This window comes from Carassius auratus, chromosome 35 (assembly GCF_003368295.1).
Source record: "Carassius auratus strain Wakin chromosome 35, ASM336829v1, whole genome shotgun sequence".
In the NCBI taxonomy this organism is placed as follows: Eukaryota; Metazoa; Chordata; class Actinopteri; order Cypriniformes; family Cyprinidae; genus Carassius; species Carassius auratus.
The window spans coordinates 8,895,569-8,908,551 of record NC_039277.1 but is presented as its reverse complement, the minus strand read 5'-3'; the positions used below and the strand labels follow the sequence as shown (position 1 = coordinate 8,908,551).

Here is a 12,983-nt window from a genome sequence, read left to right as displayed (position 1 = left end):
AAACACTCTGTGACTGCACCAAGACTGCATACACCACACAGACATACCAATGTCAAGCTTGCAGGCATACACACACACACCTACACACTCTGTCTTTAAGGCAAAAATAATCTCACACTGGAGCCTGACCACTCTCTCCCACACAAAACACAAACACATAAGCCTATACACCATGCTTTAATAGCTGCATACTTTCAGAGAATATGTTTTCTCCTACCAATTTAGATTAAAGAACAGCTGTGTTTTTGGATTAAGAAAAACTGCTGCATGACGGTCTACTTTTTCAAGTGAATAAATGCTTAAACATGCTGATTATCTCAGATAAAATACAAGAGCACCGCACACAAACTCTGTCCTCGAAAGACGGCAAGGACACAAAGGATCATGTTAACCCAGTCTAGCAGTACCTAAACAGGAAGGACAGGATCTAAATTCCAAGCAATTCTGACAGACGTCATCGGTGTGTTTATGACAGGACACAGTGGAGTCAGATAACTGGTACACATTACTAGTAATACTACCATTGCTTGGCTTAGATTAAATTATGTCAGGTTACCCATTGAGTTTACATTACTATTCAAAAACTTTTTTTAGGCATTATTTTAATATAAAGTTCAAAAGAACAGCATTTATTTGAAATAGTAAAGAAAATTTACTTTAGATTAAATTAATGCATCCTAGTTGAAGAAAAGTAATTTATCATAAAGTATCATAAATTCAGCTAAATTTTGGAGTACCGGAACTCATTATTGGTCAACATCATTACAGATGGATCAAACTAATGTCTCTGTTCCAATATGTCAGCTATGTTATTAAAGCATAATATTGTTCTATTTTTATACCAATAGGGACATCATTAAAAATAAACACTTTCTGCTGTTTACAGGCAAAAATTAAGATTCTGTCCTTATTTACTCATCCATATGGTGTTTCAAGTCGCACAAAAAATGTTTTTTTTTCTTTTCTTTTTTCTCCATACTGTCAGTTTGTGGTCAATATACAATTTTTTTGGGGGGGGGTGAACAATCTCACTTTTGGCTGTATATCCTTTTAAGTCCACTTCACAGTGCGATATTAGGAGATTGGAACGTACCACAAGATTTCATCAATCATAGTAGCAAAAGATCTAATTGAGATGAGACATTTCTGTCTGAATCACAGATGGGAGTTTATTAGTTCTGTGTGTGTATTAAGACTCATTATGGGATATACTGTGAGATATTTATTACTGAGGGGTGAGCCAAGGTATACAATGATGGATGCACCGCAGGTCCTCCTTATCACTGCTGCAAAAACAAGGAGGAGCTGATGTGTGATGGATGGAGAGACGCAGAAGGAGAGGTTTCGTGACCTTGTGTTTATGGAAGCTTTTTTAGAACAGTGGAAGGAGAGAAGTGTAAATCCCAGCCCACGACTGCCTCGCTATGATCTGAGCTTAACAGTGATTCACACATGCCTAAAAAAATAAAAATAAATGCCATCCATTACATACTTGACCCTCGACCTTGCCAAATCCCTCTGAAATACGATTCCATTCTCTTCCATTATCCCTTTTGATTTCTTGTTTCATGTGTCTCTTGGTCTCGCATAATATACTTACAATTATCACCCTTTCTTCCCTCCATCCTCAAAATCATACGCTCATCCGTGACTTTAACCTCTGCTCCGGCATCTCCGCTTATTTCAGCATGTGTATGTGATGATCCATGCATGCATAACAAGACCACAAATGAAACTAGTGACCCAAAAAAAAAAAAAAAAAAAAACACCTTACAATTTTGGTTATTTATCATTATCCCCAGGTCTAAGGGAAAGTGATCAGCCCGCAGTAATGGCCCACTTACTCTCCACATTGAAAAAGAAGGCAATGAAATCAGCTATGAGAGAGAGTGAGCAAGGGCTTGGCACATGGGATCAGAGTGTTGAAACGCAACAGGAGTAGGTGTTGCCTGCCATCTCAGATACGAGTCTTGCATCCTAAAATATTTATGAAGCAGAGGCCTGAATATTCATATGGGTAGCGTGTCCTTTCTGTTAGATGGAGGGCATACAGCGTCCACACGCCAACAGAGGTGCTTGGAGTGTGATTTTACTCTGAAGCTCAGTGTCTTATTCAGAAGGACAGCACCAGGGGGAATGTTGTGTTGAGAGAAGGAGAAACGCACTACAAAACGCAGGGCTTTGAGTCGCAGGTGAGGCTGCAGTCAATATCAGAGTTTCATTTTGAGAGGCTCTGCTGGTTGGATTAGACAGCTCAGCTGAAGAGCAGAGTAGAGAGGGTGGCCTGAGGCCATAACTCAGCAGCTCGTCTCCCCTTAGATTACACAAAGACAAATCTCAGGGTATCTCAAATAAATATCTCACTGCCTCATAGCATGCCTTCAAGCCATACCTGCTCAACTTCGTTTCCTCTCTGTGGGTGCCCACTCTCACTAAACACATCAAACAGATTCCATTCAATCTAAAAGAATACTAATTAGGAAGAAATTATTTATTGAGAGCAGTAAGTACAATAGGATTATAAAAAGAGTACCTTTTTATATTAATAGGAAGATAATTATCATAGTATAATACTATTTTTTTTTAGAATAATTAATTATAGTAACAAGTACATTAGCAAGCACAATAATAAAATAGTACAGTTAAAAGAAAATAGAAATTCCCCTATAAATGTGCAAGTTTATTTGTCTTATTTCGGTCAAATCCACTGAAATACAATAATTAAAAATTTAGTAGAGAGATATCTCAGTGGCTGGTAAGAAATGGTTTAATTTATTAACTGTAAATGTTCATTTATTAATAAACCATGTGTAAAATGAACTAGTGCTGCAAAGTCACACTGTTTGTTTACATCTCGCGTAATGGCATACTGGGAATGAAGAAAGTTGCATTCTATCACAAAAACAGACCACTGTCATCAAAAGTATAGGAATACTTTAAACAGAGGACAAATAAAATGGCCCTTTGTTCCCTTTGCAAAACCAACAAGGTGTACCACGGCAGCACAACTGCGATGCGCTAGCACTTCAGAGGAAAACATCTTGGCGCTCTCCGGTGTTACGGTTTAACTGGTTACAGTGTGATCTGGTGACCAACTTCCTGGTTCAGGTCTGATATTCTTCCGCTTGCGGCATTCTGAAAAGTTGAGATGTTTTTAACTCGATGCGGTGCGGACGCGCCTGGAAATAACGAACACGTCGCACCGTCACTTCCATTATGAGCGCGCATATCGCGCGCCTACATTGGAAATAACGAACTTGAGAGTGCAAAAGACGTGATATGTGAACGGCCCCTTAAAAGACAGTGCACTGCGAGACAACAGTCACAGACCACCGAGCTACCCCGAATCAGCTCCAGATCTTTGGAAACCATGCTAAACCATAGCAGAACCCTGACTACATTTTATGGTTTGTGATGCTAAAGAACATTTCATGACGTCTCAGACAACTGTAAATGTATGGCTACTGTGGTTTAATTATAAACGCTATCATAAACTCATATTTACCATATTAAAATAATTTTCTTTGCCTCTTTATTATTTTATACTGTAAAAACTTCAACCACATTGGTTGAAAATGAATAGAGGTTGAAATATTATATTAGAAGTTGTACTTATATATTTTTTGTAAAGTTATCCAAAGGATTCACTAGCTAATTAAAAAAAAGAACATTAGATTAATTATTTATTGTAATAAAAATAATTGTTAGATTAGTCGACAGAAAAAATAATCGTTAGTTGCAGCTCTAAAATGAACAATGCTCTGCTGAAACCTGCCTTACAGAAACATCTACCCTGCTTTCTGAGATCTCAGAGCACGTTTCCAAAAAATTGTGACATTCAGTAATTGAAAAATATATAGAAAAAATAATAAATTTAAATATAAATTTAGAAAAAAAATAACCCCCCCCCCCCCTATCAAAAACAGACAAACCAAGATTTCACTATTAGCTGAATTCTCTACTACAATCACGTCCTAAGGACTCATGTGTGCTGCAGGGCTCCTAGCAACGGTCTCCAGGCAGGGTCTCCAGAGTAGTTCAGTTTCTCAGGTAACTACAGCACAGGTATACTCAAGGAGATTTTCAGAGCAGTACATTGACCTTAAACAGGGTTAAAACAAGACACTACACTCGGTCGCTTATGAATGGGAAGGTCCTGTAGGGTTCTCAATGGCTTTTGAAGACAAGTGGGAGTCAAAATTTAGAAAGGAGAGCCAGATAACATTGAGATGTTGAGTGCATATAACAACATGGGCCAGACATGAATGAGTGAGCTCATACACAAGCACAGGAGCAAAATAAAAGTGCTGACTGACCAGGGGTGTCTGGCGGCATCTGGCTAATGTCTAAGTGAAGGGACAAGCCTGTCAGAGCCTGTGGACGGTATTATTGGAAATAATGGACACTAGGGACTACAGGACAGAACAGCCACAAACCGTGATTTGGTATTAGGGAAGGGACATTCTCATTCTAGACAACGTCTCATTGAAAAAAAAATCATGCAGGATGAATCATCAATATTTTAATCCATTATCACAGAAGAAAAATACTGTACATTTTAATTATGTATAATTATATACCTACTCTTACAGGAAAAATAGGTTGGATACAGAGAACTATTCAAGTTTTTTTTTACACTAATAAGGATCCAGGCGGTTACTAAAATTACTTATAAGCCATAGATAGAATATGATATCAAATTATATATTATAAAAAATGACATCTGTAATATTACACGTCTTCAGATCCCTTTATGAATAATCAGTGTTGTGACAGAATGACACCATGAATGAGAAATATCAAAAACAATATCCCTGTCTACTGAGAAGGACATGGAGCACACAAATGTCAAACTTGACAATCTTTTGTGATGGCAATGAGTCTGACAGGTTAACACCATGGAGGAATAAATGTCACACACAAGCCTTCTAAAACATACCTGAATGTCTTCCATGGAAATAGGAAAATGCATTATGTTTTATAGCTCAGATTAAACACCACAACCAATCTTAAAAACATTCTAGATTTGAATTAAAAACAAAAGCAGAGTGTGTGTGTGTGTGTGTGTGTACACAGCTTGATATTGTTAAACTCCAGTTAATCAGTAACCAGTGGCACGGAAAGTCATTGACCTATCCATGCCACTTTCTCACTTCTATTTTTTCCTTGTGCTGGTCTGTATGCTACGCAATCTGAATCTCTAAACAACACCGGTAACCTTCGACCAAAACTGCACAAACAGTATCAGTTCTTACTCAGAAATAAAAAATAAACAGGGGGAATGGGTGGTGTCTGTGTTAACAGTTTCTTGTGTTATCATTATCCTCATTCCCTTCCTCTCATGAACCAACAGAGTGTTGGTCAACAACCAGAAGTGCCAAACTACTAAACATCATGTGCCTCTCATAGAAAATCAATGATAACTAGTAAGACTAAACCTAGTGTGGTTTGTTTGTCTTCTCAACCAAGGGGATCAGTCAATATCAGGTCTTATATGTAGACTTTATAAGCAGCAACCTCAGTTTCAGACATCTAGAGGAGTCTTCTTGAGAAGGGGGGTGCAAGTGGAGCTTGCATTGCCAGATGGCAGCATGTAAGAAGCCCCTCTTGATGGCTTTAAGACGGTTAATCTGTTGTGCACTGCCAACTAACAACAATATTCAAGAAACGTATTCTAGAAAATTAATAATGTGACCTTTAAACGTGTTCAAACAACACATCTTGTTCAACAGCAGCATAAAACAGCATAAAACAAGACTTTATAAACATCATGAAAATAAACCGCTATTCAAGCTGCGCTTCGCGGACTGTTAACAAAGACACGGATTAAAATAAGAATACAAATTTAACTCCCCAAACGTGTACGTTACGTATAACACAAACAACGTTATTTGAGTCGTATATAAAGTACCGTTACACTAGAATCATATTTATTGTGTAATGTTAAATGAAACATAGTGTTCCTACTCTGGTTGATATATATTACGTTATATGCCGTTATTTTATAAATAATCATAAATTAATTAAAAGTAAATTAATTTAAAGCTATTAAGGTATTTATTAACATTTTTGTTCTATAAACTGGTAATATAATTAATTTAGTTGTTTCTAATAAATATCGCCGTAGTAAGATTTTATAATCTAACGTAACTTACATTTTGAAATTAGTGACCTTTTTTTTACTGACCAAAACTAACGTAAGTTACTCTACTCTCGCCAATTTGGTGTACAATTGAAACTATGAAATGGCAATATTATGAAATTCTAATATAACACAAATCTAAAAAGTGAATGAAAACAAAACAAACAAACAAAAGTAATTAAAAACTAAAATAAACTTCTGAGGGAAGGTTAGCGCGCGAGCAAACATAACTTAGCCCGCAGCCCTCCAGAGGAAAAAAAGACAAATTCAAACTTACCTGCGAGGAGAATAACATTGGTTAAACACAGGCAGAAGATACTGAAATCCATTGATCTGCTTTTTAGCCACAATCTAGTTACACGTGTGGGCATAAAAACAACTTTTCCCTCCGACTTGTAATGTTTAACGGTCACTCTTCTTTCGCCAGTCTCCCGTAGCATCAGAAGTCCACTAGCTCGCTCGCTTGCGCAGGTGGATTGTGGCTGGAATCTGCTCACGTGATTTCCGGAGCTATCAGCCGGTGAACTTTTGAGGGGTTTTCACGCCCTCTTGCGTACACATGCTCCAAAGGCGGCAGAGTTTTGAGTTTTACCTACCATCGACGCTTTTTTAATAAATAATTTAGAAGCAATGATCACTTTAAAGCAAAATCTAATCTTAACCTCTGATTTTTCCACGCTAATGCTAGAGAGTCCTTAACACCATTTATTCTAGCATTCATCTTTAAACAGTCATTTGAGAATCTCAATTGCGCCTCTTTTAAATGACTTTGGAGTAATTATTTCGATGCTTTTCCACCTTCATAAGCCCAGATCTGGCAAAGCCCCTGCTTAGCTTTTAATAAGGGCCTAAATCAGGCATCATGCACACACTCAGCATAACCACATGAGGATATGACATAAGATATAGTGTACACGTACTCAGGACAGACATTTCCACATAGTTTTAGGATTTATTTCCATATAAAATGATTTTATGATTATTATTATTCATTTTAAAAAGTAATCAATAGCTATTAATAACTCTTACTAAAATACTCCATATAGAAAAATGAGGGAAATGCATTTAGCTGTATTTTTATTTATTTATTGCAAACTAGACCAAAAAAAAACAAACATATGAACAGTATTTATAGAGAAGCTTTTGACACTGTAGCAAAGAGAGGCACTCAAGAACAGACAGAAACCAACTGACTCCTATCATACAACTGGAGTCGCTGTCTGTTGAATATCTTGTCATAGACACTTCCTTTTGAAGTTATAATTCATAAACTTCTGAACCATCACAGTTGACAACACAACATCAGTGAACAAACAATACAAGAATGCAGCACTGTTTTGCGTTTATAGTTATAAAAAAAGATGGAAGATCAAATTGAGAAGTCCAAATGGTAAAACCAAAATTGGACAGATCGTGAACTACAACATTGTTTAACAGAGTTTCAAAGCTCTAGCGTGCCGAGAATCCAGATAATATGGATCCATCGGCAAAGCTGATGTAGTTTAAAAATCGAGCAGAACCATTTTTCCTTGCATGACTTTAAGTATGAAGCAGCATCAGTGCAAGATATGGAACAATTAAATACCTCTTTCTAATACAGCCTATAGTTTTGATCATAATGAATTAATCTCCCTGCAAGCATGCCATCATACTTGCTTATTCAGAATTTGGCTACATCAAGCATTTGAAAAATACAATAACAGGATGCGGTCTAATTTATTAATATTTTTTGTTTTGATTAGGTTGCTAAATACTGGTCTAAGAGGAACAAAGAAAATAATATTAGTGAGATTGACAAACTGTAGTGATGGATAAATTTAATATTACTTGGCTCTATTCCCACAGCTAATGTATATTGTTTAATTATATCATAAATTCTGTTTATATATTTTTATACTTCCAGACCCCCCCCCCCCCCATTCTCCCAGATCCATAACCTCTTCAAAGAATGGCTCGATGATCATATTTATTTTCCCAAATTGTTTACAGTCCTCGTTTAGAAGGAGGCACGAGGTGATCAGGAAGATCAGTAGGTAACTCATGACCTTCCAGTTTGACCTTGATGAGGTGGTTAGCGAGGGCAAACTCTTCGTCGTCCAGGTACCCATCCTTATCTACATCAGCAAGCTTCCAGATCTTTCCTAGAACATTGTTGGGCAGCTTGGATTTGACCATCTCCTTCTTGGCCATGGCACCAGAGACCTTCCCGTTGACAGGTGACAAGGTGTAGAAGATCTCGTCGTAAGTTGGCTTGTCTTTCGCCACGATCCACTCCAGCTCGTCAATGCCTTCACTAGCCCCCTCTCCATAGCCATGCCCGAAGGGTCCATTCATGGTGCCTTCAAAAGCACCACCCTGGACCGCCTGGCTGGGCATGGCAGCCTCCTCCTGCCGAACAAGGGTCATGAGTTTGGCAATATCATTGGCCAGCATATCCTCCACTGTTTCCAAGAGCTTGGGCTTCAGTCCCTGAAACTTAGTGAAATCTTGACCAGCGAGGATTTCCTAATGAGGACAAAAAAAAAAAAAAAAAAAGTTATGATAATATTTTTTAAACGAATTTTTTTTTTAAGAACTTAAATAAAACCAAAAATCACCACATAAAATGAGGGGCTATGTTGCTATAAAATATTTACCACTCTTAAACTTTAAGATTATATTCTAGTATGGTATTAAACTTTGAAAAGTCTAACAATATTTAATTATTAAAATCATTTTCTGGGAGAGATGGGACTATTTCCATACCTGCATTTTACTGAGTTTAGGGAAATCACCAGGGGAGATCTGATGTTCTTTTTCAATCCTTGTATAAATCTCACCCAGGTTAGCAATGAGCTCCTTTTTCTTATTCTCTTTCCCAAAAACATTTGGCATTTCTTTCTTCAAAGCACTGATGATGTAGGCATGAACCTAGAGATAGAGAAAACTGCTTTGTCATAACATATTATTTAAAATAAATCTGCACCATATGGATACTGTATATGAGCAATTTAGCAATCTGTATTGTAATCTGCTGTAAACTGCAGGGACTTGAATGATAATAATAAGTTATTACGCAGAAAAAACAATGGTAACATTCATAATAAGAATACATTTTTCTTGAGCACCAAATCAGCATATAAGAATGAATTTTTAAAGGATCATGTGACACTGAAGACTGGAGTAATGAAGCTGAAAATTCACCTTTGATCATCACAGGAATAAATTACATTTTAAAAAGATAAAAAGATCTAACAAAAAGATCTTTTAAATTGTAAAAACCTAAAAAAAAATCTATATAAATCTATAAAATTTTAATTTAAAAAAGATAACGTCTGGGGTGATTACAATTTTATAAATACAATTTTATAGATCACATGAGGGCAGCATACACCAGATTACTTATCGAATATAAAATGTTAAGTATGTGTCCAGACAACACCCCCTACCTACATCATTACTGTAAAACTAAGTATAAAAAGGTTTCATTTCTTACTTTGGCTAGACGGGCTCGTTTGATTAGGTCATTCAGCTTACGCAGCGCTGCATTTCGTGGAAGTCCCTGGATATCACGGAAAAGGTCTTGTTCCTCTGCCTCAAACAGTTTCCTGTTATCTGGAACCAGGAGAGGCTGAGCCCAGAAAGAGCCAATGTAGACTCTGATGACCTCTGGGGTGTTGACAATTTTACCAAGTGACCACATGAGGGCACCATAAACCCTCATTAGCTGTTGGGTACCGATCTGATCGGCTTTGTTGAGCACCACCCGCATCTTGTCCTCATGGTTTTTCAGAGCTCGGATCACCTCGGAGAACTCATCGGAGATGTCCAACTTGTGTGCGTCAAAGAGAAGAATGATGCGGTCCACGCGTTCAGCAAACCACTCGAGCACAGCAGCAAAGTCATAACCTGAAACATAAGAGATAAGAGGGGTTTTTTTCCACATTAATGCACTTATCAAATGGTTTTTCAGTTTATTTACAGTAAAAGGAACTTGTTTGAGTATGTGAGCCTCTCTGATAAAGCCCATCCAACAGTCCTCTTTCTAGGGTAGTACATCAGTCAACAGATATGTAACCTTAGAACTTCCTCATTTGGCCCACATTACTCCACACAAACTTGACACAAATAAACTCACACAATACAACATAAAATTTGGTTTTCCTGTCAAAGGAAACCCTTGACGTAACAGAACCTATCTCCTTCTCTTCAGTCCTCTTGCATGACAAGGCAACTGGCACAGCTGGCCTTTCACATGAGAAAAAAAACAGAAAAAAAGAATTCCCGTGAGGTACCGTCTAGATCACTACAGCCAAACTGACATCACATCCACTAACGCTGACAAACAGGAAAGAGAATAATTTGTCCCACAGACACTCCTTCCTCTCCCCATGTTTGGATATTTTCTTGCATAATGGTTAAAAGGATCACAGGGAACAATGGAAATCCGCATCGAATGTTTTGACAGTAGTTAAGGAGATGACGATGTGTCAAAAATACATTTTAAGATGCTGGAATAGGAAATTCATGTGGTAATGGAAAGTGTGTGTACTCCAAAAATGCTGTTATTTCTCTTAGGTATTTTGATGTCTTTAAGCCACCAAACGCACAAGCTGCATGCACATTTTACAAACAAGGGCCAGCATAAATATTGCTAGACTCCACAAATACAGCTCACTTGCCAAAAAAGCTGCTTAGGAGATCTTGAGGGCAAAGGTTTCATCTTCAGAGATTTCTCTATTTGCAATAATACATATTATAAAGACAGGATTTCCGGCCCAAGTCTCTTGCTTACCTAGACAGAAGTTACCAATTTATGTTTGGATTGTGTAGAGCGTGTGTGGAAGGCAGGAAAGCTGAATCCCAGCTCACAACAGTTGTGTCAGCGTCAGCAGGATGTGAAATCTGGATCTGAATCCAACATGGGCATGACTTCACAGATTCAGTGCTGTCCTTTATCGACTGTTATCCATCACAACACTGATGGCAATACTGATGAAGCAGGCCAACTGAATTATAATACATGATGTTATAATCCATAATATAATATTTAATCTGCCCTTAAATAATTTAACAGGACAAAAATTTATTTAACAAAATGAAAGAAAAGCAAATACACTGTACTTATTATTACAAGACCTGAACTTATTTGGTGTATCTTCCTAAAAATGCACTTTTCTTTTCCCCAGCAGTTCTGAATTTGCTGTGTAGGCATATAAACAAAAGAATGTTTATTTAAAGCTTATTTATGCATATAAATCAGTATTCTTCACAACTGGATCTATTTTCTTTGGGAGTTTCTAAGTGATAAAGTTGTCTAAACTATACTCAGAGCAGACACAAATAATAATTGTGTGTGCGTGTTTGTGTGTGTGTGTGTGTGTGGTGTGTGTTGTGTGTGTGTGTATGCATATAAATACACACACCACACACACACACACACACACACACACATATATAATTATGTCGAGTAAAAGACTGTGACAGTGGAGGTAGCTTCATACAAATGGGATATGGCGATAATTCTATGCTTGTTTTCCTTCTAATACTTTCCAAAAAACATATCCTTGTGTAAACTATGGGATATCCTTGTTTGGCCTAAGCAGGCCACAGTAAATTGTATTTTTTTCCAGCACTAAAATCTGTGCCAAGTGGGCACACAAATGCTGCAAATAATAAAAGAATAATTAAATCACCATAATTGCTAATATCAGGACAATTTTATCAAAACTAATTTAATTCTTCCTTTGCTGATGCACAAATACGGTTACAAAAAGTTGCATCATTCATTTATTCAATTCATGAACAAGCAAACTAAAGCAAATTAATGAACAAACAACAGAGCACAGATGAATGAATGAAAGACAGACCTAAATGACTAACCGTCCCATGTAAGAAACTCTGCTCAGATAACGGTTTGAAAAAAAAAAACAGAAATCACACCAGCTATCTACAAACATGTCGGTTTTGTGTTCATATTATGTATGGTTAAAACAAGGCTGTGACTTAAAGTTTACAGCCAACACAAAGATTGTACCAACAACCATAGATATATATTTGGGTTCATTCTGCTTTAAAAGGTTGGACCAAATGTAAAAAAAAGAAAAAAGAAAAATTGGCTTAATATGGAGAGCTCTCATTTATAACAATCTTTAGTATTGCCGCCACCTTGCTAAAATCAAATCTAGACATTGACCCACAATTCTCACACATTACACAAACACATCATGTGTCATGTGAAATATTGAAGCATTCATAGATCATTGAACAAGGTTTCAGTAAAGGTTAACAGTGGAATCTGTACCTCGAGACCCTAAAATCAACTTATAAAATAATGCCGATGAGGTTACATGTTTAGTAATGAGAGTCCCTGTTCTGTAGCATCTCTGCAAAAAGGTTTGCTCATAACATTCATTAATAAGAAGCAGCTGTTTGTGAAACAGTTGTGAAAGTTGCTTAGCAGACATCAGCAGTACAGCTGTTTCACACCAGATTAGTTAGTATAAACTGAAAGTTCCTTACAGCTCTGAGCCTCTGACATGGAAATTTCTTGTAGTTTCATCTTAACATTTACAACAACAATATTTAAATACCCCTCAAAAGTGTTTTTGTAATACATTACACAATAAATTTGACAGTACAGACTCCAGACTTAGGGCCACTGCACTGCTGGTGCCATAATTTCAGTTAACTATTAACCCAACAACGTCTTTGTGATAACTGATCTTAGTTTTTTTTTTTCTTCCTCAATCTTGATCCAGCATAGATATGATTACCTGAATTTGACAAAGTCTTTAAACCACTGATCTCCACATGGGAGGAGGCCTGAGTTGTATGCATTCATTTGTGCTTGGAAGAAAAT

The 12,983-nt window shown here is 37.0% G+C and overlaps 2 protein-coding genes across 2 annotated transcripts in view; both read right to left on the bottom strand.

Annotated features, from left to right (window-relative positions):
* Positions 1-6,595, bottom strand: part of LOC113054271 (coxsackievirus and adenovirus receptor homolog) — a 40,717-nt gene extending 34,122 nt beyond the window's left edge. The window contains exon 1 of the mRNA XM_026219697.1: positions 6,420-6,595. Coding sequence (XP_026075482.1) covers positions 6,420-6,582 — 163 coding nt within the window. The 5' untranslated portion in view covers positions 6,583-6,595. The remainder of the gene's footprint in view (positions 1-6,419) is intronic.
* A 1,147-nt stretch (positions 6,596-7,742) lies between these two features.
* On the bottom strand, positions 7,743-10,082 carry LOC113054272 (EH domain-containing protein 1-like). Its single transcript, XM_026219698.1, has 3 exons — positions 9,618-10,082; positions 8,888-9,052; positions 7,743-8,647 (listed from the first exon to the last, which is right to left on the bottom strand). Exons 1-3 carry the CDS (start codon positions 10,065-10,067, stop codon positions 8,126-8,128), a joined length of 1,137 nt encoding a protein of 378 aa, XP_026075483.1. The 5' UTR covers positions 10,068-10,082; the 3' UTR covers positions 7,743-8,125.
* Positions 10,083-12,983: the final 2,901 nt, after the last annotated feature.

Coding starts and splice junctions, on each gene's coding strand:
- LOC113054272 (XM_026219698.1), bottom strand. CDS start 10,067: ATGTGGAAAAAAACCCCTCTTATCTCTTATGTTTCAGGTTATGACTTT. Junction 9,053..9,617: donor AACGAGCCCGTCTAGCCAAA/GTAAGAAATGAA, acceptor CTCTATCTCTAG/GTTCATGCCTACATCATCAG. Junction 8,648..8,887: donor CTAAACTCAGTAAAATGCAG/GTATGGAAATAG, acceptor TGTCCTCATTAG/GAAATCCTCGCTGGTCAAGA.